Source organism: Mustela nivalis (assembly GCF_964662115.1).
Source record: "Mustela nivalis genome assembly, chromosome: 11".
NCBI lineage: Eukaryota > Metazoa > Chordata > Mammalia > Carnivora > Mustelidae > Mustela > Mustela nivalis.
Genome location: NC_139030.1, coordinates 110,281,311 through 110,305,563, shown reverse-complemented (window position 1 = coordinate 110,305,563; position 24,253 = coordinate 110,281,311). Strand labels below are relative to the sequence as shown.

General features: G+C 44.2%; 1 protein-coding gene across 1 annotated transcript; it reads left to right on the top strand.

Annotated features, from left to right (window-relative positions):
• The first annotated feature begins 1,011 nt into the window (after nucleotides 1-1,011).
• On the top strand, nucleotides 1,012-19,341 carry LOC309844477 (uncharacterized protein). The gene is made up of 3 exons (XM_082691429.1): nucleotides 1,012-2,452; nucleotides 4,217-4,285; nucleotides 19,022-19,341. Exons 1-3 carry the CDS (start codon nucleotides 2,322-2,324, stop codon nucleotides 19,161-19,163), a joined length of 342 nt encoding a protein of 113 aa, XP_082547555.1. The 5' UTR covers nucleotides 1,012-2,321; the 3' UTR covers nucleotides 19,164-19,341.
• The last annotated feature ends 4,912 nt before the right edge of the window (nucleotides 19,342-24,253 follow it).

Sequence of the window (24,253 nt, the reverse complement as noted above, 5' to 3'; positions counted from 1 at the left end):
AAATGGAATTAATATGACCTTTCCGTAGCTGGGCACTTAAATGGATCAACATTTTATTTGGCTCACAATATACCATTAAGATGAGTTTCAGCCTTAAATGCTAATGTAAAGCTATGACTGACTACTAGATGTAAGATGGTCACTAGACGAGGACATACGGATTTAGCACCTGCAATGAGCCAGTCACTCCTCTATCTTGGTACATCTTGGTACTTGTCACCAAGATGAGCAAAGCAGGTATTACCCTCCCCCTCATGTAGCTTCTAACCCAGCAGGGAAGATACTTGTTAAACAAATAACCACACAAAAATCAACATTACAAATGTGCAAAGTCTTACAGGAATGTAAAACAGATGAACCTCACCTAGTCTTCAGCTCCCGGAAAGCTTCAAAGAGGAAGTGATAGAACAAGGTAATCAGGGAATTAGCCAAAAGGAGGGATAAGCATTCCAGGTAAATAAATGAATGAATGAATAAATAAATAATTAAATAATGACATTTGCATAGGCCCCTAAGTGGGAAATAGCCTGAGAACATTCCAGTGTATCTGGCTAAAAGGGAGAAAAAGTGGGTCAGAGGCTGGAAGCTGGAGAGGTCACCTGTTTGGCAAAAAGAAATATTAAAAGATTTTAGATAGAAAAAAGATAACATTTTAAAACGATTGCTTTAAGAGGTTGCTATGACTGGCTTGGGGAGGCTGGATTGAGGAGGTACGGTGGGCTGGGGAAAGCCAAACAACGGTGGCAGACGGAACCAGGGTGGCAGGAAGTGAGCTGGGGAAGTCAAGGTTTCTGGCTCGGACAAGAGGCTTGATGATCTTGCCGTCTCGCAAGGCAGAAATCACCGGGAGAGAGGGAGTCATTTTGGAGGAAAGTTCTTGTGCTCGTTTCAGGATATTCTGAGTCTGAGGTACTTACCCAAGCTCAGGAGGAGCTGTTACAAAAGCACAGGTTTGTGTGGAGCTTGGAGGAAAGGGTTCGAGCGACCAGCATGCAGATAGAATGGAGACACGAATGGGAAATGGGACTTTTTTTTTTTTAAGATTTTATATTGTGTTTGTTTGTTTAGAGAGCGTGAGCAAAGGGGCAGAGGGAGAGCGTGAATCCAAGCAGACTCCACACCGAGGGCAGGGCCTGGCGTGGGGTTTGATCCCGAGCCCCTGAGATCATGACCTGAACCCAAATCAAGGTCGGACGCGGAGCCGACTGAGACGCCCGGGCGCCCCGGAAGGAAGTCATGGGTGACAAGGGACGGCGTCCCGGGACAGCACTCGAGGGGGCCGCCGTTCTCCAAGGTGGGCGACTAGGAGTCAATCGCCAGCCACAAAACAGAGACAGCTCAGAGGGGCAGAGGGGACCGGCAGGCCCGGCTCCCCTCCCGCAGAAAGGGTGACGAGAGGCGCGGAGGTCGGTGGCACCGACAGCTGCTGCGCGGTCAGGGACGCGGAGGACCAGGACGCGGTCCTTGGATCTGGCCGCCAGGAGGTCGCTGGTGGCGCTGCTGGGTCAGGTTCCAGGCGGCTGGAGGCCGAAGCCCGAGGGCCGTGCGCTGAGGAGCTAAGTGTGCGGTGAAGGAGCGGCGGGGAGATGCGCTGAGCGTGTTCTCGGGGGCAGGTCGGGAGACGGAGCGCAGGGAGGGCTTCCCGGGACAAACGCGAGCCGTTTCAAGGCGGATCCCGCGGACCCGGTAGGAGGAGGCGCCGACGACAGCGCAAGAGAACGAAGCCCGGACGGGATCAGGCCGCGGGAGGAAGGAGCGCCTCGTCCTCACAACCGGACTGTCCCGAGCACCGCCCCGCAGCCGGAGGCTGGTGCCGTGTCCACACCGTGCGTGTGACCGTCTCCAAGCGCAAGGGGCGTCGCCAGCTGCGGGGCCGGGAGGGTGAGGCGGGAGCGGAGGGAAGGTTCGAGCTGGTGTCAGGGCGACCCGGCCCGATGAGCAGCGGCCGGGGCCGGCCCCGCGACGGCGCTGCAGACAGAAGGTGCGGCGGTTTGCGGCCTAGACGTCCCCTCAGACCGCGAAGCGCGGGACGCGTTCCCTCACCGCCGCCGACTGCGCATGTGCGCTGTGCCCGCCCGGCCGCGTCGAGCGGGGAGCGGGGGCGCGCGCAGGGGAGACGCGCGCGAGCTGACCCGGGGGTCTGTGAGACGGAGGTAAGTCGGGAGCCCCGGCGGCCTTGCGAGTGGGGGACACGCCTCCTCCCGCCTCAGGCCCTGCGCTGGGCCTGGGAACCGGCCTGACAGGAGGCGGAGGCGCGGGAGAGCACGCGGTGTCACCTGGTGTGAGCGTTTTCCCGCGGCGCCGGCGCCTTCGTAGACCCGATGTCGACAGCGAAGGCGCTGAGTCCCGAGAGCGGCTCTGCGGGCCCTTCGGGAAGGAGCTGCGCCCCGCGGAGGTGCGAGGAGCCGGAGAGGAGCGGCGGGACCGGGCCGGGCCGGCGGGACAGCGGCGGGTGAGCGCGTGGAGAGCAGCGGGCGGTGCGGGGGGGGGGGGGAGCGGTCTGCGCATGCGGGTCCGGCGTCCCGCGGCGGCGCGCCCCTCCCCCGGCGCCTCGCGGGGACCGTCACGTCCGCTCTACCCGGCACTGAGCCGGCACGTGCTGCTCCTGGCGCGCCTCCGAACCCTCCGCAGCGGCGCGGCACGTCTGTGGGGCGGCTTCTGATGCAGAACAGGGAAGAGCGTGGGGGACAGAGGGGACCGAGGAATACGCGACAGCAGAGCCAGTGAGCCGCGGGTGTCCCGGGGTGACGGAGCACGTGCGTCCCGGGTGTTCGCTGCACCGCAGAGGCCGGGCCAGAGACACGTCTGTGAGGGACCGACGTGAAGGGCGGACGGGGCTCGCCGAGGCTGAGGCGAGGGAGATGACGTCGCAGCAGCCAGAGTGACCACATACGACTTTGAATATGTCACCCTGACACGTGAAACTTGGGTGGTTCTTAGGAAAAAAGTACACAGTTCTTTACCCTGTCCGTAGGGGTTGCCTCCGCCTTCGGGTTTCCCCTCAGACACCTCCTCCCCCCAGCCACTTTGGTCTTGAACCTCCGGGCCTTTGAAGAATGCTGTTTTGGGGCGCCCGGGAGGCTCAGTCAGTTAAGCGTCGTCCTTTGGCTCAGGTCATGACCCCAGGTCCTGGGATCCACCTCGGTGCGGGGATCCTTGCTCAGCAGGGAGCCTGCTTCTCCCTCTGCCCCTCCCCCTGTTCGTGCTCTCTCCAACTCAAATAAATAAATAAAATCTTTTGAAAAAAGAAAAATGCTGTTTCTTTAACCTGACCTCCCACTCTCGCCTAACCCTCAAAAGGTCTATCAAGTTAACCCCTACTCAGCACCCAAGGTGGGGCTCAAACTCACGACTCAGAGATCAAGAGTCACCTGATCGGTGGACTGAGCCAGCCAGGCGCCCCTCCCCCTACTCAACCTTTAATATTTAAGTATAGCTTAATGTCCTTGCTTCATAAAGAGCCCGTTTTGCCTTCAGACTAGTTCTATGAGGTTTTCTTTCATGGCGTTATCATGCATCATCATGAATTTGTGTGATCTTTATTTTTTTAAAGATTTTATTTATTTATTTAAAAGAGAGAGAGTAAGCATGGGGGAGGGGTAAAGAGAGGGAGAGAAGCATGCTCCATGCTTACTATAGAGCCCAATGGAGCACTTGATCCCAGAACGGTGGAATCATGACCTGAGCCGAAGGCAGACACTTAATCAGCTGAGCCACCAGGTGCACATTTTATGTGATCTTTAAAAAAATTATTTTTCTGTCTCTTCCACCAAATCATAAGCCCTATGAAAGTAGCAGCTATGCATGCTTTGCTTCTCACATATGCCAGCCATGAGTCCTTTGCCTCCTGCATAATAGGTACTTACTAAATTTTGTTACATAGTAAGATTTAGTTGGATAAAGAGATTGACTTGTGCAAAGCCATTGGTTGGACTTGCTAAGAGTACCAATACTAATATTTATAAAATGTGCTCACTAAATTTTATAGCTTACAACATTTACATGTGTGGCACAGTGGGTGAATGACACCCACAGGCACAACTAAATGTAAAGAACACAAAAACTTAGAGAGTATGATACAAAACAAGAGATAACACAGCATGAAGGTTTGATACCCAGGAGTCTTCCCTGGGGTTTCTCCTGCAGAATGACAGTTGCAATAGAGCAAAATGGTCCCTTTTCCATCTTTATTCTCTTCTGATCTCTCTTCCTACAGGACCATTGTGGAAGTTCTAGCTACCTACATGCCTACTCACCAGGAGCAAGTAGACAACCACTGGCATGTGTGAGTCTTGGCTGCCAGACTGAGCAAAGAGAAGGTCAGGTTCCCAGGAGTGTGTCCCAGTAGGCCCCAGGCCCATCTGAGGTCTAGATTTGCCCATCTCTTTCCCTATTATATTGAGCATTCATTTAAGCAATTGATAGCAAGATACTCTGACCTGTTACCCAAGAATTTGATTCGCGTATTCTCTTGTAACTCTGCAGCCCTTCTTTCATTGTGCACTTAGAGAGCAGGCCATCCATGGACTCAGAGAAAAAATAAATATTTTCCTGACTTGGGTTCAAATGTGTAAACACCACAGAGAACAAGGCATTCTCAGGTGAAGTTAATGGATTTGAGAGACTACACAGTGACGTAGGAACAGGATTTTCTGCCCCAACGATTGCTTGATAATTCAGGAGTGGTAAGTTTCCATGAGTGTCAGAGGGGAAACAAAGTACATGAGCTGCTAGTTTGTTCCTAGAAAAAAAAAGACATCTCCCCTGCCCTCACTGTTGGTTGAAAAACAACAGAAATCCCAGGTAAATATAGGTAACTTCTCCTGGTTACACACAGAGCTTGAAGAAGCTTCAAGATGTTAGTTTAGAAATGGCTATACAGTTTGCCAATGAGATTAGTCTCAATTTATAGGCCTGAGGCTGTCTCAGAGAGCATCCCCAGTCCAAACTTGATGTGGCTTTGGGAAATGATCCCAGTTTGCTCCTCAAGAGCACAGAACTGCTAGGAGGAACCTTGAGCAGCCTCCCAGGCCACACACCCTGACACGCAGGGGCCTCAGGAAGAGCTGTGGTAGCAAGAACAGTCACCCAGCATGAGGGGCCCCTTGGATAGGAATAAAGTCTGGCCAATAGTAGCCTATTCCCAATGACCAGATGAGAAAACAGACCTCAGCAGATGCCATGTTGGGCACCTGCTTATTCCCCCATTCTTCCTCCACCATCTTGGCTCCCTCGAACTTAGAGCTGGTACCACAGACAAAGGTAAAGAAGGTCTTTGCATTGTGTAGGACTTAAATTTCTGCTTTTAGAAGAATCTGAACCTGATATCAATTGAAGAAAGGTAGCTTTTCATTATCATTGAAAAATAAAACTTAGATTTCCTACACACTTGAGTTTGTGAAAAGAGATGCATTTTCAGCACGCATATTGCCTGTTATCTTTTCTTGCATTCATCTCTGGTCTCTGTACTGGACTGCAAGATACTCAAGGCTAAAAAGTAGTTCCTTCTGGCCTTCTTTTTTTCCTGTTCAGCACCATGTGCATAGCAGGCCCCAGTTTTGTGAGAACAGCTGTGGGATAGGATGGGCCATTCTGTCTACACATCCTTTGCCAGAGTATCAGTACAAGAGTCTCTCAGTTCTGACCATTTGTAAGTTCTCCCAAGTATTCATTTGTCACATTAAGAAATGCTTATTCAAAGGGGCACATGCATCCCAATGTTTATAGCAGCAGCACTACCCATACTAGCCAAATTATAGAAAGAGCCCAAATGCCCATTACCTGATGAATGGATAAAGAAGATGTGGTATATACACAGTGGAATATTACTTGGCCATCAAAAATAAAGAAATCTTTTCATTTGCAACGACATGGATGGAACTAGTGTATCTTATCCTGAGTGAAATAAGTCAATCAGAGAAAGACAAGTACCATATGATTTCACTCATATATGGAATTTAAGAACATGGGGGATGGGAAAGAAAAATAAGATAAAATAAATAAGATAAAAACCATAAGAGACTCTTGACTACAGAGAACAAACTGAGGTGGGTGGGGATGGATTTAAGGGATGATGGGAATTGAGGAGGCATTTGTTATAATGAGCCCTGGGTGTTATGTGTAAGTGATGAGTCACTAAAATCTATTCCTGAAACTATTACTACATTATATGTTCACTAACTTGAATTTAAATAAAATCTTAGAAGAAAATAAAAGAGATAACAAATACTTGTCAAGCCCCTACTGCACACATACAAACATACCCCTTCATGGGGTGCAGTCCTGGTTATTAAGTAGCTCGTTATTCGGGATGCAGACATGATGTAGTTGAGTGGATTGAACAAGAATTGACTTTAGGACAACACCTGGGAGGTTGAGTTGCCTGCTATTTAAAATACATGTATAATCTGATAGCAAAACTGACAAATGTTTATCTGAGAAAATTTGTAAAATTTTAGAAGTAAAAAAATTGTGCCCAATAACTCAGAACTTGTAAAATTAAAAGTAGTCCAAAAAAAAGAGAGAGAAATAAGTAGTAGTCAAAGTTAACATTTTGATGTATATCACTATGTATGCATTGTTAAAATGTTTCAGTATCTATTGGAGGGTGTTCAAGAAATCCCTGATCCATTAGGTTGTGTGTGTGAGTGAGATTTATGCTTTCTCCTAAAAAGGGGATGATGGTACTGGAGAGTTTCAGTGACTAAATGTATTTAGTGACTAGACACAGTGTATTGATGAAAGAAATTTAAAAAAATGTATTGCTGATGAGAAAAAGTTAAAAATTAGATTTCTGGTAGATGCATGGAAGGAAGTCAAGTAAAACATATAATTGAATCTAATCTGTGATAGATCCAGGAAAAAGGCTCTGATGGCTCACTTAAATATCACCTCCTCCCTGAGGCTCTCCCATCTTCCCTCTAGCAGAGTTAGCCAACTAGTCCCTCTGTGCTCCCAAATATTACTATCTATATTTAACAATATATTCATTATTTTCATACAAATAATAAGTACTGCTTTTTCTATACTACATTTTAGGAGAGAAGTATAGTGATTAAGTATATGTGATTAAGAACATAGGTTTTGGATTTAAACAGACCAAGTTAAAAGTCTAGCCTTAATTATTTGCTAGCTATGTGAGCTTAGACAAACTACTTAGCCTCCCTAAACCTGTGTCCCATCTGCAAAATGGGAATAATAGCACTTACTTCATAGAATTGTTGTGAGAACACATAGGACAGTATTTGCAACATGCTGACCCACCCTAGTCAATAAATAATAGGATAATTATTTTTATTACAGAACTTGCCTTATTGCATTGCAATAACTGGTTTAGGACTGCTTTTGTCCCTTGATGTGAACATTAGGCAGCAGGTCCTTGGGCCTGACCTTTCTCACTCCCAACAGTGTAGCTCATATTCATAAGCAATCCATATGTGTTTGCTGGAAGATAAGACAGCCATGGAAAGTGCCTGACCAAATGTTTTATCCTCATAAGTTCTGTACACTTACTGAGATTTTTAGAAGCAATTCCAACTACAAACCTTTGCCTCTTTTTTTTTTTAAGATTTTATTTATTTATTTATTTATTTGACAGTGAGAGAGAGAGAGAGAAAGAGAGAGCACAAGCAGAGGGAGCAGCAGGTAGAGGGAGAAGCAGACTCCCTGCTGAGCAGAGAGCCCAATGTGGGGCTAGATTCTAGAACCCTGGGATCATGATCTGAGGTGAAGGCAGATGCTTAACCAACTGAACTACGCAGGTGCCCCTAAACCTTTGACTCTTATAATTACTCTTATACTGGGTTGTGTCGGTGTTTAACAGGAGTTAACATTTAATGAACACTTACTGTGTTCAGTAAGTTTTGTCTTGGTTGTTCACCCTGTATTTAAGCTACTCCGTGAGGTAGGTGTTAGTTCTTCTTTAACAGATGAGGAACCATTAGGCCTGGAATGGGTGCCAGGAACTCTGTGATTTCTGAGATTTTGTTAGGTCCTCAGGAAGGTCCTGGCTCTCTTTTCAATTGAATACCTAGGAAAGCAGTGAGGAAAAGAAGCAGCCATATGTTTTTCTTTCTTTTTAGTAAAACATTTTATTTATTTTGAAGTCCCTTGTCTCTTCTGAAAAAACAAACAAAAGAAATTCTTGCTTCATTCATGATTTGACTCCTGTGGAGGCCTGGGCAGGATTTCCTCCCTGCAGAGCCTGTAGGGACACTGATAAAGGTTACAGAGCTCCACTGAGTACCCCAAATGGTGATTAATTTTTTAATACAGGTTTGAAATAGGCTTCCAATACATTAAAATAGGAATAATAACAATAATTCATATCCCATCTATGTGTATAAAAACAACCACATCTCCCGTGTGATCGTAAAACTATCAATAAGCTAAATAAAACTGAGATTGGAGGGTATTAAGAATTTTTCAAAAAACAACTTCCTCTCAAAGAGAATATTTTATCCCGTGTGATTGTGCTGTCATGTTAAGGAAATCTATCAATTATTTGTTCATGTTGCCTACAGGAGTGAACAATGTTTCAAAAATAAGGAAAACCTTGAAATTACTTTACCTCAAGGAAGCTGGTTGGAATCTGTCCAGATTCCACATTTGTTTCTATTGACCAGAAGTCTTCTGACTTGGGAAAATATTTTTAATTCTCTCCGCCTTTCCTCAATGTCCTACAAAGACCTGCGTTAGGATGGGAAACATTTTTGGAGTCCCAAAGGAGTCCTCCCTTTGCCTGAAAGATATGGCGGAGCTGCGTGCCGAGAGGGGCCCCTCAGGAAGAGGAGGAAGATGCCTCAGGATAAACTTTTCAAACATTCTACGCATACTTTCTTCATTCATACTAACATCTGCTATATGAGAGATAAAATGTGGTTCTGGAGAGCATTACATGATTTTCCTTTCACATACATAGTAAGGGATGCAAAAGCAAAACAAAAAAAGAGGTCACTTTTAAGAGAACAACTGCGTGGTGCCTGGCATATTTATTCTTTCAAAAGTTGGCCTTAGTTTGCTTCCAGAATTAGAGAAATAGCAGAGGCCACAACATTAGATAGAGATCAATTGTTATTCTTTGCTTAGGAAATAAATAAATTAAAAGGAACGGGGGAAAAAATCAGCCAGTTCCCTGAAATAGGAATTTTGCTAACATTCTCATACTACTACTACTAGTAAGCTTGAACATATGAAGGAGGAGAAGGAATTCCATCGACTGAAACTATCTTCTGATGTACTACTAAGAATTCACATCAGAAATAGATACTGAATTTTGAAATCAATTCAGTCATAAAGGTGTCTGCTCAGCAGCATTTTCTGTGGTGAAATAGGTAGCCCCTCCCTGGAAAATAGTTTGAAAAATATTATGATTCCGTCCTGGAATTGAGACGGGGATTGCTTCTGGCTTCAGCTCTTGGAGGGAGATAATAATTGGAATGGATGAAATAAGCATAGTGTAATAGTATACTAAAGGTGGCAGATAATGCCTTCCGTCAAGGTACTCATTAAATGTCTGATGAATAAGTGATGGAGAATGCTACTGGCTATTTGGGGTATTAGAGTTGCCATTGGGACATCCAGAAGCCATGTGTTTAATTTACTCTCATTAGGTATGGGTTTGTTCTTCCATTTTTCCTTCATTCATCTGTTGATGCCTGCCCTGCGCCAGGATCTGTCCTGGGAACTGAAGATACAGCCATGAACATCATAGATATTGCTCTTAGAGAGCTGAGATCCTAAGAGACAGCAAAGTAAAGAAAGAAAGAAAACCTTACTCAGTAACCTCAGAAGACCGTACAAGTGTTGGGGGCTCTGATGCTGTCTGTGCAGAAGTTAGGACATGTCTGAAATGAGGAGCAGCGAAGACGGCCTCTCTTGGGAGCTCCAGGCTCTGGACCTTTCCTAGGGAGTTGAGTGGCTCAACGTTCATCATCTGAAGCTCTCAATTAAAAGACTGAAATCAGAAGAGAGTACTGCACTGGGGAAAAAAAATTGTCAGGATTATAAATGAATCTCATTTGCCTTCTTAAGAAATGCTCATTTAGGGGCGCCTGGGTGGTTCAGTCAGTGAAGCATCTGCCTTCAGCTCAGGTCATGGTCTCAGGGTCCTGGGGTTGAGCTCTGTACTGGGCTCCCTGCTCAGCCGAAGCCAGGTTCTCCCTCTCCTCCCTGCTTGTGCTCTGTCACGATCTGTCTCTCTCTCACAAATAAGTAAGTAAAATCTTTTTAAAAAACGCTCATTTAGGCGTGTTAGGGTTCAGTTTACATGGCTGCATCTTCCATCAGAAAAGGCAGTCATTTTTTTAAAAAAGATTTTATTTCTTTATTTGACAGCACAAGCAAGGGAGCAGCAGACAGAGGGAGAAGCAGGCTTCCCGCTGGGCAAGGAGCACAATGTGGGACTCAATCCTAGGACCATGACCTGAGCTGAAGGCAGATGCCCAACCAACAGAGCCACCCTGGCCTGAAAAAGCAGTCATTTTAAAGCAAATAGATGTCCCTGAAGACAATGGATATATGATTGGTTCTACAGAACAGGGATTATGATACCATTCTCCTGTCTTTCCTCACCGCCACTCCTCTCCACCTTTATCCCCACCATCCTCCCTCATAACCGAGTAAAAAGCAGGGTCTGGAGTCTACATTTTCAACAAGGCTAGCCCACATCATCCTCTGATGCCTGACAATCTTCACGTCATTTATGGCTCTGTAAAAAAAGGTACTCCTCTAATTTCCCATAGGAAAATGTCATAATTTGCCTTTTATGTATGAAAGTTTCCTACCATGCAGAAGGAGGGAACCAAAGTCTGGTTTCATTTGTTGCCAGTGGCTCTAGTACAGGCAAGCCCCTCAAGGATGGCCACGTAGGAAGTCCCTAACCGGATTGCTTGACTGCTAGCCTCAGACTAGAAAAGTCCGGGCTGTTGAATCAGAGCTCACATGTATGACTCTATGTTTGGATGTTATTGCACTGATGGTGTTGCGTTTATTTTCCAAGTGGGTCCACTGTGGTCATGTGCCAGCCATTGTTACCTTTCCCATGAACCTGCGGGACTGGATCCTGAAGTATGAGGGTGTGGAATGGAACCAGTCCAGCAGCACATAGGGACAGCTTACACCCTGATTACTGCCCTCGGCAGGACCGTGCAGAGTCCGGGGACAGCAGGAAAACCAGGGAGCTGTAGGGGGACAAGCCCAGGGCACCTGATTCCTTGCCAGGCAGGTGGAAGAAATGCCATCAGACACCCTGACAACTCCGGGGCATATGGCATAATTGTGGCAGGACTAGGAGCACCAAGAGCAGGAGAGATCTTCATCAGGAGGGCAGGGCCTTTGTGGAAGAAAGATGTGTGGTAGTCTGCAGGTTAAAAATGAGGACAGAAGATCCAGAGTTATGATCAAAAGCTGCGGGCGCCTGGGTGGCTCAGTGGGTTAAGCTGCTGCCTTCGGCTCAGGTCATGATCTCAGGGTCCTGGGATCGAGCCCCACATTGGGCTCTCTGCTCAGCAGGGAGCCTGCTTCCTCCTCTCTCTCTGCCTGCCTCTCTGCCTGCTTGTGATCTCTCTCTGTCAAATAAATAAATAAAATATTAAAAAAAAAATCCTTCAGCTTAAAAAAAAAAAAAAAAAAAAGCTGTGCCCCCAAATTAAAGGAAGGCTTTTCCACAATGATCATGTGGAAAGAAACCCTCTAATACTCACTGGAGAGCATCATTGTTATGTCCCCTAGGATAAAACAAGAAGAGACAAGAGCCATTTGAATGTTGTACCAAATTTGGATGCTTGCATTCACCTCTTAATCAAGGTTTCCTCTCATCTCTTGGATTCTAAGATTATGTGGCATATTTGTTATCTATCGTGGCATGAAAAGTTCTCCTAGCTTAGAACCTCAGAAGTGTCTCACACAGTTGCTGAGGGTCAGGAATCAAGGAGTGGCTTATCTGGTTGACGCTACCTCAAGGTCTCTCTCACGGGGCTGCCGAGCAGCTCTGGGCCGGGGCTGTAGGCATCTGAATGCTTGTTCAGATGCTTCCAAGATGGCTCCTTCACATGGATGCTGGCGGGAAGCCTCAGTCCTCACTACACGGGCCTCTCCAAGGACTGCTCCAATGTCCCCTTACATGGCAGCTGTCTTTTCCCAAAGCGAGTGACGAAGAATAAGTCAGGAGCCACAGTGCCTTTTATTATTGATCAGGAAGACACATATCATTACTTCTGCTATCTTCTCTTCATTAGAAGTGAGTGATTAATACCCGTCCACAGTCAAGCAGGGAGTGGGAATTTGGTTTTACCTTTTAGAGAGGGAACTGCTGAAGAATTTTAAGCTTACATACAGTATTCATCTAGTATGTCAGAAAATGTAGTATACTCAGGACCAGTTGCAGGATTTGGGGGACCCAGAGCAAAATAAACATGCAGAACCACTTAAGAATGATTAGGAATTTCCAGCCAGTGACAGCAGAGCATTAAAGCAAGCGTAGTTCCCTTCTAGGTGTCAGTCCCTGTGCACAAGCAGAGGTCGTCTTTAGTGGTGAAGAGCACGAGCTTTGAAATCAAGGATTGAAGCCCAGCCCCACCACTTCAGAATTGTGTTACTCTTGGGGAAATGACTTAAGACCTGTGAATCTGAATGTCCATTTTTCTAAAATAGGCATGATTAATTTACCTTCGACTTAGGGTTTCAGTGAGGACAAAATGAGGTAAATACTTTAGACTTATAGGAGGCACTTGGGAACTTGTAGATGTCATGACAACATTTTCAAGGAACTTTAGGGGTGGAGAAGAGAAAAGAACCACTGAGTCCCTAACTCAGGTTGGTGACTTAGCTGATTGTCCGAAACTGCTTATGATAGGAATAGCCTCTCATGCTCTCTGTGCTACCAACAGCTCTTTTCCCTAGCGTGAACCCATAAGTTCATGAGTTCTAAAAATGTGTCTTGTAAACCACAACAAGAATGGCCAAGGCGACATGTTTCAGAAATGGCATGGTTTCAACATTGTTGAAGGTAGAACCAGAGCTGCTATTTTAAGAAAAACCGTATAAGAAGATCAGCATTTCTCACTGGCTGTTTTAACTCAAGGGATTTATCAGTACCTTAGAAATGGTTGCCATGAACTACTTTCTATTAATAAACTCACTTGATGAGGCTGAATATTAACTTGGAACTTCCCATAGCAATAGTCTCTTGAGTGGCTCAAAAACCAAACACCCAAAACGAAAACTATTTCTGGTTGACGTCTTCATCCTGGCAAAATTCGTTTATAAGTCACGTTAGAGCTTTGGCAGGCTCTGCTTCCTTTCTTTTTCTTTCTTTCTTTCTTTCTTTTTTTTTTTTTTAAAGATTTTATTTATTCATTTGACAGAGATCACAAGTAGGCAGAGAGGCAGGCAGAGAGAGGGGATAGCAGCTCCCCGCTGAGCAGAGAGCCCGATGTGGGGCTCGATCCCAGGACCCTGGGATCATGACCCGAGCCTAAGGCAGAGGCTTTAACCCACGGAGCCACCCAGGCACCCCTCTTTGCTTCCTTTCTTACGCAGATGAGGATGGCCCAGGGAAGAGAAGTGGGGTGAAATTTGTACAAACTGCAAGGCTATAGCCGAGGTGTGCCCTGCCCAGTGCTCTGGCTTCCCAATTTTTGAGGTGCTATGTCACACCAGACACATGGCCTTCTTCAAAACCCTGTCACATGGGCCTTCTACGAGGCCCTTAACCACAGGATACTGTTGTGCTCAGATGTCTTTGCTCATCTGGCAAAAGTCACATACATCAGCCCATGAGGTAGAGGCTACAGGACCAGGAATCCAGTACCAGGCTGAGCAGTGCTCCTGAATGGAGTCCCCCCAAACTGATACATGTTCCAGAGGTACCTCTCTTGCTTCTTCAAAGATGGTTTCAACAAGGACCTGAGTAAGGAAAGACAGAGGTACCAGTTATTTATCTGCATGAGGAAATAAACAGGAAACATTAAGCAAAATAATGTGAGGGGTGCCTGGGTAGCTCAGTGGGTTGAGCGTTGGACTGCTGGTTTCACCAATGGTAAGATGGAGCCTCAGGTCCGGTCCGGCTCTGTGCTCAGCGGGGATTCTGCTTGAGATTCTTTCTCTCTGCCCTTCCCCACACTTGCACCCGCACTCGCTCTCCCTCTCTCACCGTCTCTCTCAAATTACGAAAATCTTTAGAAGAGAAATAATGTGAGTTGGATTCTTTTCACAGGCGCATTAACATCACAAAATAAACAAGCCAGGTGCGAGTGTGAACACACTTCTTCCCCCACTTCACTACAGGCAGTGCTGTGTTCTTAGCCTGAGTCTTCTATTTCTCAAGGAACTTCTTTATTTATTCTCCAGTCCAAAATTAGCTCCCTAATTTGAAACAGCAATAAACAAACATTACTAAAGAAATCCCTTGGGCTCCTTTCTCCCACACCCTTTTCCCCCACACACATTTTTTTCTGCTGCTTTGTTTGTTCTCAGTTCTTTTTGCCTTTGTGCTCAACACAAGGACCTGAAGCAGTTTGACTTTCTGAAATCTCTTTGTAAGTCTCTCGAAAGATATTTAAATTCCATGTTGACAGGAAAGAATTAAATTCACATTAATTTCAATCCGCCATGTATTAAGTCCAAACAAACTTCAGTGACATCAAAGTATGGATTTTAGTCCTTTACTGGTTTTTAGGGCTCTGTAATTCTCTGGTTGGCCGGTTCTGGATACCACTGTAGAGAGGTTACAAATCGAGACTCTCATCTGGGCTGTTGCTCTAGCAGACTTGGAGAGAGATGCTCTTCTTCCTTCTGTCTCTTCTTGACTTGCAATCTTTGCTACCTCCTCTTCCTTTCCTGCCTTTCTTGCTTCCTTTCTGTCCATCAACAAAGAACTCCATAGGCACATGGCTTTTCTCTTCAGACTCAGCACCATCTTCATAAGAAAAGAATGTGCTGGTCATTTGCCTGGTTCTCTGGCATTTCCTTTGTTCTGTCTTCTAGCATAGGGGACTACCTTTTCCAGATTGCTTGCTTTCTGAGCCAATGGGAGGAATGGGTAGAAGGTTGAGGGGTGCAAGGAAGGGAGAGCTGGGAGTTCCTCCTCCTCTCCTTATGTTCTGAGTGGTTTCTCCTGGGGTGGTTGCTTCTTCATGATTCCTGCTGTCAGATAGCCCCTCCCTTCATGGTCTCATCATCTGCCAGGAATATCCTCTCTGCGCTTCTGACTTCTCTGTGATGGTTCCATCTTCCAGGCTCTGATAACACCACTCTCTCCCTGGGTTCCTCCAGCCTTAGGGGGTCGATGGGTTCTGAGTTTTGTTCATCTTTGGGTTATCCTCATCATCTCTACTTAACTCTTCGGGTCTGGTTCTTCCATCACATGTATATCAAGTGCCTGTATTAAAATCCCTTTATTTGAAACACCTCTAGAGGTTTCCGTTTTCTCATCTGGGTCCTTTCTGAACAGGGGGCTCCAGATTCTAAAAACAATAAACAGCAGGAGCTTCCTGCATGGAACCCACGTGGAGGTGCTGGGAGAGAGGCATGCTTGGAGGGAGCATGGAAGTTTTGTGCCCCTTTCCACATATTTGATTTCACGTGTCTATTCCATCTGGCTGTTCCCGAGTTATATCTTTTTACAATAAACCAGTAATCTAAAATCAGCTTAAGAAGATTATAACCTTCTCTAAATCTCTTGGATCTCAAGTCTTACAAAGTCCTCATAAGCTGAATGCGGATGACAAGATGTCAGAGAGGGGCAGAGCCTTAAGATGGAGTGAACCCTAAATGAACACACGGCAGAGGGCAGCCCACTGAACAGGAACCTCAGACGGGCGCATGCACAGGAAAGAAACAATCACTACCTTTGCGCCACTGTATATACGGTTGGCCATTTGTTATGTACGATTGCTAATGTAACTCTACAGAGGGGAATGTGAGGGGTCCTTGGAAAAGAGATAATACTTAAGCAACAGCTTAAATCTTGAAAGTGAAACTTACATAAATAATAATCCTATAATACATATGCAAATTTTAATTGATTTTTGGACTGATGAGGTTATCAAATTTACGGCGGTAATGGAATCTTCCTTGTGTATAACTCAATCAGCCGGGTGAACATGTTTAGACTAATGTGATAGTAGGATTCTCATTTCCACCTGAGTGGGCACTTCCGGGCTGCTGGGCACCACGGCCTCAGACCCCAGTGATGGGGTTTCGTTCACTGCTGTGCGCAGTCTTCTTGAACCTCACCTGATAGTAACATATCTTTGTTTATGAATCTGGGAAATATTTGCTATAGAATATGGCTGGTAGCTCTTGGTGAAGTCAAAAGCTTTTGGGAGAATCTTAATACTGGTAGACTCCTCCACCCAGAGAGATATGCATACGTGCGACAATTGTAAGCAACCATTACATACAAGTTCACATGCAAAACACACACACACACAAACACACACACACACTTTGACATGAATCCCAGGAGGATTATTTATGCTGGATTAAGCCTCTCTCATTCTCCCCCCCTGCACCTATTGGTCCCATATTACTCTTTTATCCATAATCAAGAACCCTTGGTGTGGCTGTGGTTTTAGATATCATTTCTTTTCTTCCCAATCATCTGTTTTTTAAAAAGACAAAAATTTATTAGACTCTATTTGGAGAGAGTCTTCCTTATTTTGGATTTATCCTGAGGCGGATAGATAGTTCCACGTCTGACTTATGTTTAAAGATTTCTCCACAGTGATATTAATGCTTCTGCACATGAAACAGTAACTTCTTCCTGCTGTTTTGAGATATCTGTCTTTCTTATTGGCACCAGAAGATATAAAGTTCTATAATTGGGGTAGAGATTTATGGAGTGTTATTGCTGAATGTATGTTTATGTTACTTTCCTGTGGTGAAAGACCCATAACATAAGACTTCTGTTTTGGGATTGATCTGGGGCCTCGTGTAACATGTAGGCTGTAATAAGTCACGGCAGACGCTGCCTATTCGGTCCCCGCTATCCCATGTGGGTTCCAGGATGGATAATTTTGCTCATTCTTTTGGCCTTTGCTGTGGCTTGTCAGGGATTGGACTCATGTTCATAACTCTGAGAAGTGCTCAGCTGTGAAATAAGTACTGAAAAGATAAAAAGCAATTGATCCTGAGCCATTGTGATCTTTCAGTCCCATGTGAGCAAGAAATAAGTATTTAAAGTGGCCCAATAAATCTTTTTGAGTTTAAAAGTTCATAGATTAAAAATATTTATGAATTGACTTGGGCAGGAAGGCTGGGGAAATCATACATTGGTTCTGCAGTAGAGATGGAAGGCAGTGGGGCACATTCGTGGTAAGTTGAATGAGATCAGCCTGGGGTTTCTGTTTCTACAGAAATGAGAATCCTTTAGCATTAAAGTATGAAAATGTATACCAGAAGTATAGGAGGTGTCAGTTCCAAGATGGATTTAAAATGGCATTTAAAAAACCATTTATAGCTATTTGTTGTTTTTGAGCTTATTGGAAGAGAATAATAGACTAAATTTTGGGAGGTTGCTATAAGAAGAAAGAGGTAATCTTTCAAATTGATCAATAAGAACTATGCAGGACCCATGAAAGAAAGTACTGGAAAAAATCTGTATTCATTCATTCACGCAGCAAGAATTTGTTGAATACCTACTATATTCTGGTTATTTGTTGAATGCCTACTATATTCTGGTTAACATACCTACTATGTTAAACATAGGAATAAGGAAATAATAAGATGTGATTTTTGTCCTCAAGATTGTCTCAGGGTAGTGAAAGAGGCTGATAAACTAATGTTGAGGCCTAAGGGTGTCTAGGGGCAGCATGAGTGATCTCATTGTCTGTAGGACTTGGAGGACATTACAAAGAAAAGGGGAGTTATATCCATGAGATGAAGGTGCCAAAGACCTGAAGCTAGACTACCTTCCTGGAAGGTTCCAGAACTTGACCATCATGTTCACCATCCCATCCTAGTGATAGAGCCAGCATAGGACTGAGTAGGCACTCAAATACTTCTTCACGTAGGTCAAGTGTCACCTACTTCACTCTTTGGCCTTGGGGTAATGATGCCTGGCCGCAGGTAGGAATGGGAGTCCCCAAGGTTGAAACTCTTCTATGGCCGATAAACTAGAGTAATTATATGCCTATCAAAATCACTCACTGCGACCAAAACATTTAGGCATGGAAGAGCCCATGTGCCAAGAAATCAATTCTCTTTTCCATGCCCAAGCTTAATCTGGGTAGTGATAACTGCCTTAGGCTGATAAAGATTCACAAAGAAAATAAAAATAGGTTTTAAAATGCTTTCCAATTTAATGGAACTGTGGACCTGTATAGCATGCTACACCCTGCAGGACCCCTCCCAGAGTAGATGTTAGTTTTTAGATGAGTTTTAAGAAGACTTTAGGAGAGTAGGAAATTTTGAAGAAATTTAAAAACCCAAGGCCCCAGGGGAAGGCATTCGAGGAAGGCATTTGACCCTGAGCTCTGCTGGGGTCATCTAAGATTTGGGGAGAGCTTGCCAAGCACCCGCTTGCTAAGACAGGGGTTGGGGCAAGTGAAGGCAGGGTTGGCAAAAGGGCCCCAGGGGGTCAAAGACATAAACGTCTGCTCCCTTCTCAGTCATACTGACATGTATGGATTTGGGGAGAAACACCCACATTTTTGTGTGTCTGATGGGAAGGGAGGTTATGTATGTCTTCAGCAGAAATTATGCTTGCTTTGGAAGTTGGGTAACTTTTCAATGCCCTGGCTCATGTGGTCCACTGCTTCCTCTGTATAAGGTTGATTCTACCTAGATGCTACTCTCTTTGAAGTTTTTCCGGCCTTATTTGGAATTGAAGTAGATCACCACTATGAAGTCATCATAGGACCTGTTTTGTTCTACCTTGCTGAGAAAGTCTTTAAAACTGTTCTAAGATCCATCTGGAAATAATAACTGAGATGATAGGCCAGTTGAATTTATTTAAAGTAATAATATTGAAATTTGTTCACCAGTTCAACAGTTTATTGAATATCTTGTATGTTCCTAGGCTCTGGGGATACAACTGTGAACCAAAGAGACAAAAATTCTGCCCTCATGGAGTTTCTCATCTTGTACAGAAGATGTTAAGATGGAGAACACTGCTGAAACAAAGAGCAAACCTACTACCAAGCCTTGGCTCATATTTCTAGGTTAAATTTTGATTGATTTAGTCAATAGCACCTCAGTCTGGATTATATGTCATCTTGGTTGTTAATGAATTAAATTTTTTTTGTTAAGCAATTATCTTTCTCTATCAGCATTTTCCTATACTAACACTTGTGATGAATGTATATTCTAGACTCAAATAAATGGACATCTAGTTTTAGGGATGGCAGCAGAAACTGAGTCTTATTTTGTCTGTTTGCGAAATGGCTCTTCATTTGGGATAGACAGCCAATGTATTTTTTTCTCCTTTGCCATAATATTTGCTTTTTCTTACAGTCCTCCCCAAGTCTCCTCAGCAACAAGCTGACAAGCTCCCAGGTTATCATTAGAAAAATGAAAATGCTTTTTAAAAAAGATTGGAAAAAAAGTCTAGCTATTTTTCACAGTGAGGTTTTGCCATAATGGTACTAACATGCTATAGCTTGAGACAAAATAAAAAAGACAATTATTTTACTAGTTAAAATGAAAGAATGCAAAATTATAAAATGTTGGGGGTGGGGGAAATGCAGGCAATTTAAATTTCCTGGAAATGAGTCTATCATATATTTGAAAAAGCAGAGTATTCTGAGCTGTAGACATATGCATTTTGTGGAGGAAAAAATTGCACTTGGAGTTTCCCTGCCTGATTTTAGCGCTCAATTACATTGTTATTTATTTTTTATAAAGAACGGTTGCTTTTGATCTTCCCATAGGCCAGTACCTATGAGGAACCCTATCTGTGAGGTCTTTGAATTCTTCTTCTTTTTTTTTTTTAAATATTTTATTTATTTATTTGACAGAGAGAGCACAAGTAGGCAGAGAGGCAGGAAGAGAGAGAGGAGGAAGCAGGCTCCCCACTGAGCAGAGAGCCTGATGTGGGACTCCATCCCAGGACCCCGAGATCATGACCTGAGCCGAAGGCAGCGGCTTAACCCACTGAGCCACCCAGGCGCCCAATTCTTCTTTTTCTTATCTTCAGAAAGCTTTGGTGAATTTTCCTGCCTGGGAGAAATTCTATCATCCATTTTATCCCCTAAGATTCTTGTTGACATTTATGTACCATTTTTAATTTTTTTGAATTAATTTTATTTTTTAATGAAGTGTAATTAACATTATGTTACTTTTAGGTGGACACTGTAATGGTTTGATATCTTGTATATATTGCAAAGTGATCATCAGTTGATAGTTCAGTTAATATCTATCATCATATGTAGTTACAAATCATCTTATTTTTTTCTTCTGATGAGAATTTTCAAGATCCACTCTCCTAGCCACTTTCTTTCTTCTTCTTCTTTTTTCCTAAGATTTTGTTTATTTATTTATTTATTTATTTATTTATTTGACAGAGAGAGAGTGCATAAGCAGGGGGAGCAGCAGGCAGATGGAGAGGGAGAAGCAGGCTCCCCACGGGGCAGAGAGCCTGATGCTCGATCCAAGGACCATGGGATTATGACCAGAGCCGAAGGTAGACACTTAACTGAATGAGCCATGCAGGTGACCCTCTCCTAGCCACTTTCTGTCTATAGCTTCTTCAATACTTGGAGTAAGAGCAGTGCTTATTGTCCTGGAGGTTGAAAATGCCAAAGAAATATCTCTTATAATACGTAATGTGAATTTTAAATAATACTTTATAAGCATTTCTTTTCTTTCTTAAGATTTTATTTATTTATTTGACAGAGAGGAAGAGCACAGCGGCTGGGTGGCAGAGGGAGAAGGAGAAGCAGACTCCCCACTGAGCCGAAGGCAGATTATGAAGCATTTATTTTCAAACTACTCTTTAAATACATAAAAAGGTTTATTTTGCATGAAACTATGTAAGATGCACTAATACTGTGTTTATTGAATTTGAAGATTTTATTTATTTATTTATTTTAGAGAGAGAGAGAGAGAGAGAGTATAAGATAGGGGAAGGGCAGGGGAAGAGGGAGAGAGAGAATTTCCAGCAGACTCACAGGTAAGTGAGGAGCCTGGCGTGGGCCTCAATCCCATGACCCTTCGAAACCATGATCCCAAGATCACGACCTGAGCCAAAACCATGAGCTGGACTCCCAAACAGCTGAGCCAGCCAGGCTCCCTGAGAACACTTGAAAACAGAGTAAACTCTCAAAGATTCTTCTTATTTTCATGGACCTGGTGCTTTCTAACTGAATTATTTCTTTAATATAGGAATCCACCAGGTAGTAGGAGAGGCCAAACATTTATAAGAGAACAACTAGAAAGATTTTAGAACCTGGACCAGATTAATAGGTGCTGAGAGGTTGTGGCATCAAGATGTTTCCATGGAGGAGAAGGCAGAATCCAATTGAAGAAGAGGGTCAGGAATAGGTGAGAACTGAGTTTCATCTCAAAGGATAAGTAAAGTGAGTGAAAACTAAGTGTTTGGGTAAGTAGATGAGAGAAAAGATGGCCAAAAAAAAAAAAAAAAGACTCTGATTATTTTAGAACTGGAGACCCTTAACACATTAAAAATGGTATAAAATAACTAAGCGCAGACAGCATGAGACTTCTGGTTCAAATTCTAAAGCTAGCTGCAGATATGGCCAGTGAGAACATGTAAAATTATGACTTCCAGCTCATTATTTCTTTTGCTACACCAACATGAGGTAGAAGCAGGTCGTGTGGACTTTTTGTTGTTTATTTCCCCCAAAGTTGTATTAATTTTTTTTTAAAGGGCTCAAGTAGGGATGTCTGGGTGGCACAGATGGTTAAGCATCTGTCTTTGGCTCAGGTCATGATCCCAGTGTTCTGGGATGGAGCCTTGCACTGGGTTCCCTGCTCAGTGGGGAGCCTGCTTCTCCCTCTCTCTTTACTGTTTGCCCTGCTTATGCTCTCTCTGTCAAATAAAATAAAATAAGGTAAAATAAAATAGGCTCAAGTTAAAAACACCTAAGATAAAAAAAAAATCCAACCAACAAATTACACATTTAGTGGTAATTCTCCTCCTGGGACACACAAATGTGCTTTTATATCTACATTTTCCCACAAGGTTGGCAGGATTTCTTTTGTTTTTATTTAAATCATTCCATGTTTTTATTGATCTAAAGTACACTTTTTGTATTCTTTTTACTCCTTCAATTTGATAACTTATGTTTTTCATTTTAAAATCATAATAACAGTCTTTCTGCTTCTTCATATATTCTACTGCCTTTCAATAGACTGATGGGAAGGCAAAAAATGCTTTTGTAGTTGGTGGATTCATTATCCATTCTTGACGGTTACTAGAACTATAATCTGTTCCTCTTAAATTCAGAAGTTGTTGATTGATATTGATTGACTTGTGAAAAGAATGGCCAAGAAGGGAAAAGTATTTAAAAACCTATGGTATGTCTTCAGAAGTTTGGATTTTGAGATCTGTGAAAACTAGGTTAATGGTGTTTTTGAAAGAGAAGCAGAACTTTGCCCTAAAAACACTTTCGGCTTTCTAATAGCTTCTTGGTTCATTTTCTCAGTGATTATTAGGATGAGCTCAACAGTTTCTAGTATTTTTTTTTTTTCTGAATTTGCTGAAAACCAGGCAGAGAGCCTTAAATGTCCCCACTCTGCTAGGTCCTTCTAGAGGAGGAACTGTTTCCACATAACTACATTCCCTGTCTTTTCCTTGGGGCAGGAGCTCCAAAATCTTCCTGAGTGGCTTTCTCAGGAGTCCTATCAGCACATACTCTTCCCAAACCTACTTTTTAAAGAAAACTTGCCCTATTCGAAGATGAAAAGTTGGCAGAGTTCCCCCACTCTTTTTTTTTTTTTTTAAAGATTTCATTTGTTTATTTGACAGACAGAGATCACAAGTAGGCAGAGAGGCAGGCAGAGAGAGAGAGGAGGAAGCAGGCTCCCTGCTGAGCAGAGAGCCCGATGCGGGACTCGATCCCAGGACCCTGAGATCATGACCCGAGCCAAAGGCAGCGGCCTAACCCACTGAGCCACCCAGGCGTCCCTCCCCCACTCTTTTAAACCATTTGTTTATATTTGGTACGTGTGGACCTGCCATTTGAACTTGTTATTTTTGGAAAGTTGGACCAGAAAGAGAGGTCAGAGGTTTCCTTATTGCCAACTTGCTATAAGCGATCTGTTTGGAACCTGAAATCAGACAGGCAAAATGGAAAAGTGAGTCTCAGTGTGTCTTTGGGTGGCAGGTCCATGTGCTGTTGTGAAAGCTGGTATCCACCAGGCTAGCAAGGTCAGTGAGATTGCCGTGGAGACCAGAGTCAGACGGCCTGGGTTCCAATCCCATCTCTGCCACTGTCTCAGGGTCAACTGCTATGTAGTGGCCCCTCCAAAGACAGTCTCTCACTATTGTTTCCTAATGGTGGGCACCGACTAGGTTCAGTTAGGTTTTCTCTGCAGCAGTCTCGTATGAACTGTGGTCAGTCAGTGGCTGGGGCTGGAGTCATCTCAAAGCCTCACTAACTCACATATCTGGCTCCCGGCTGGGTTCTCCGTTGGCACCATCAACTGGAACATCTGCCTTTGACCATCCAGGCAGACTGAGATTGCTCACAGCATGGGAGCCGGGTTCCCAGGGTGAGCGAGGGCCAGGCGAAACCTCTAACTCCTTCCACGACCTAGAATCAGAAGTCATACAGCATCACTGCTGCTGCGTTCTACTCATTAGAATCAAGCCTCTAAATTCAGCCATATTCAAGAGGAAGGCAACTAGACTCTACTCTTTAACGGGTGAGGGTCAGAGAGTTTGCGGACAGGTCTTCAAACCACTGCCGTCACTTCTTAGCTGGAAGACCTCTTTGGTGTCGGCTTTCCTTGTCTGTAAAATAAGAACAAGAAAGAAACCTACGTCAGGTTTCGGACAAGACTGAGCAAGAACGAATCAGTACCGGATCAGTACCGGAGAGTCGCTCTGCCTTAGCCCACCCCATTATCGTGTCTGCTGCAGATCAGACTTTGATGCACATAGTGTCGCCCATGACGATACAGTCCCAAGCAGGTAGAGTCTGGGCAGTTGCCACCTTTCCAAACTCTGCTGGTGACATTTGACAAATCCCAGTGCCTGTGGTTTCTTACGTCTCCGGGAACAGTTACTATATATGGTATGAATTCTTTGGTTCACCTCGTTTTAGTGACAGTTTCCAGATATAGGTCA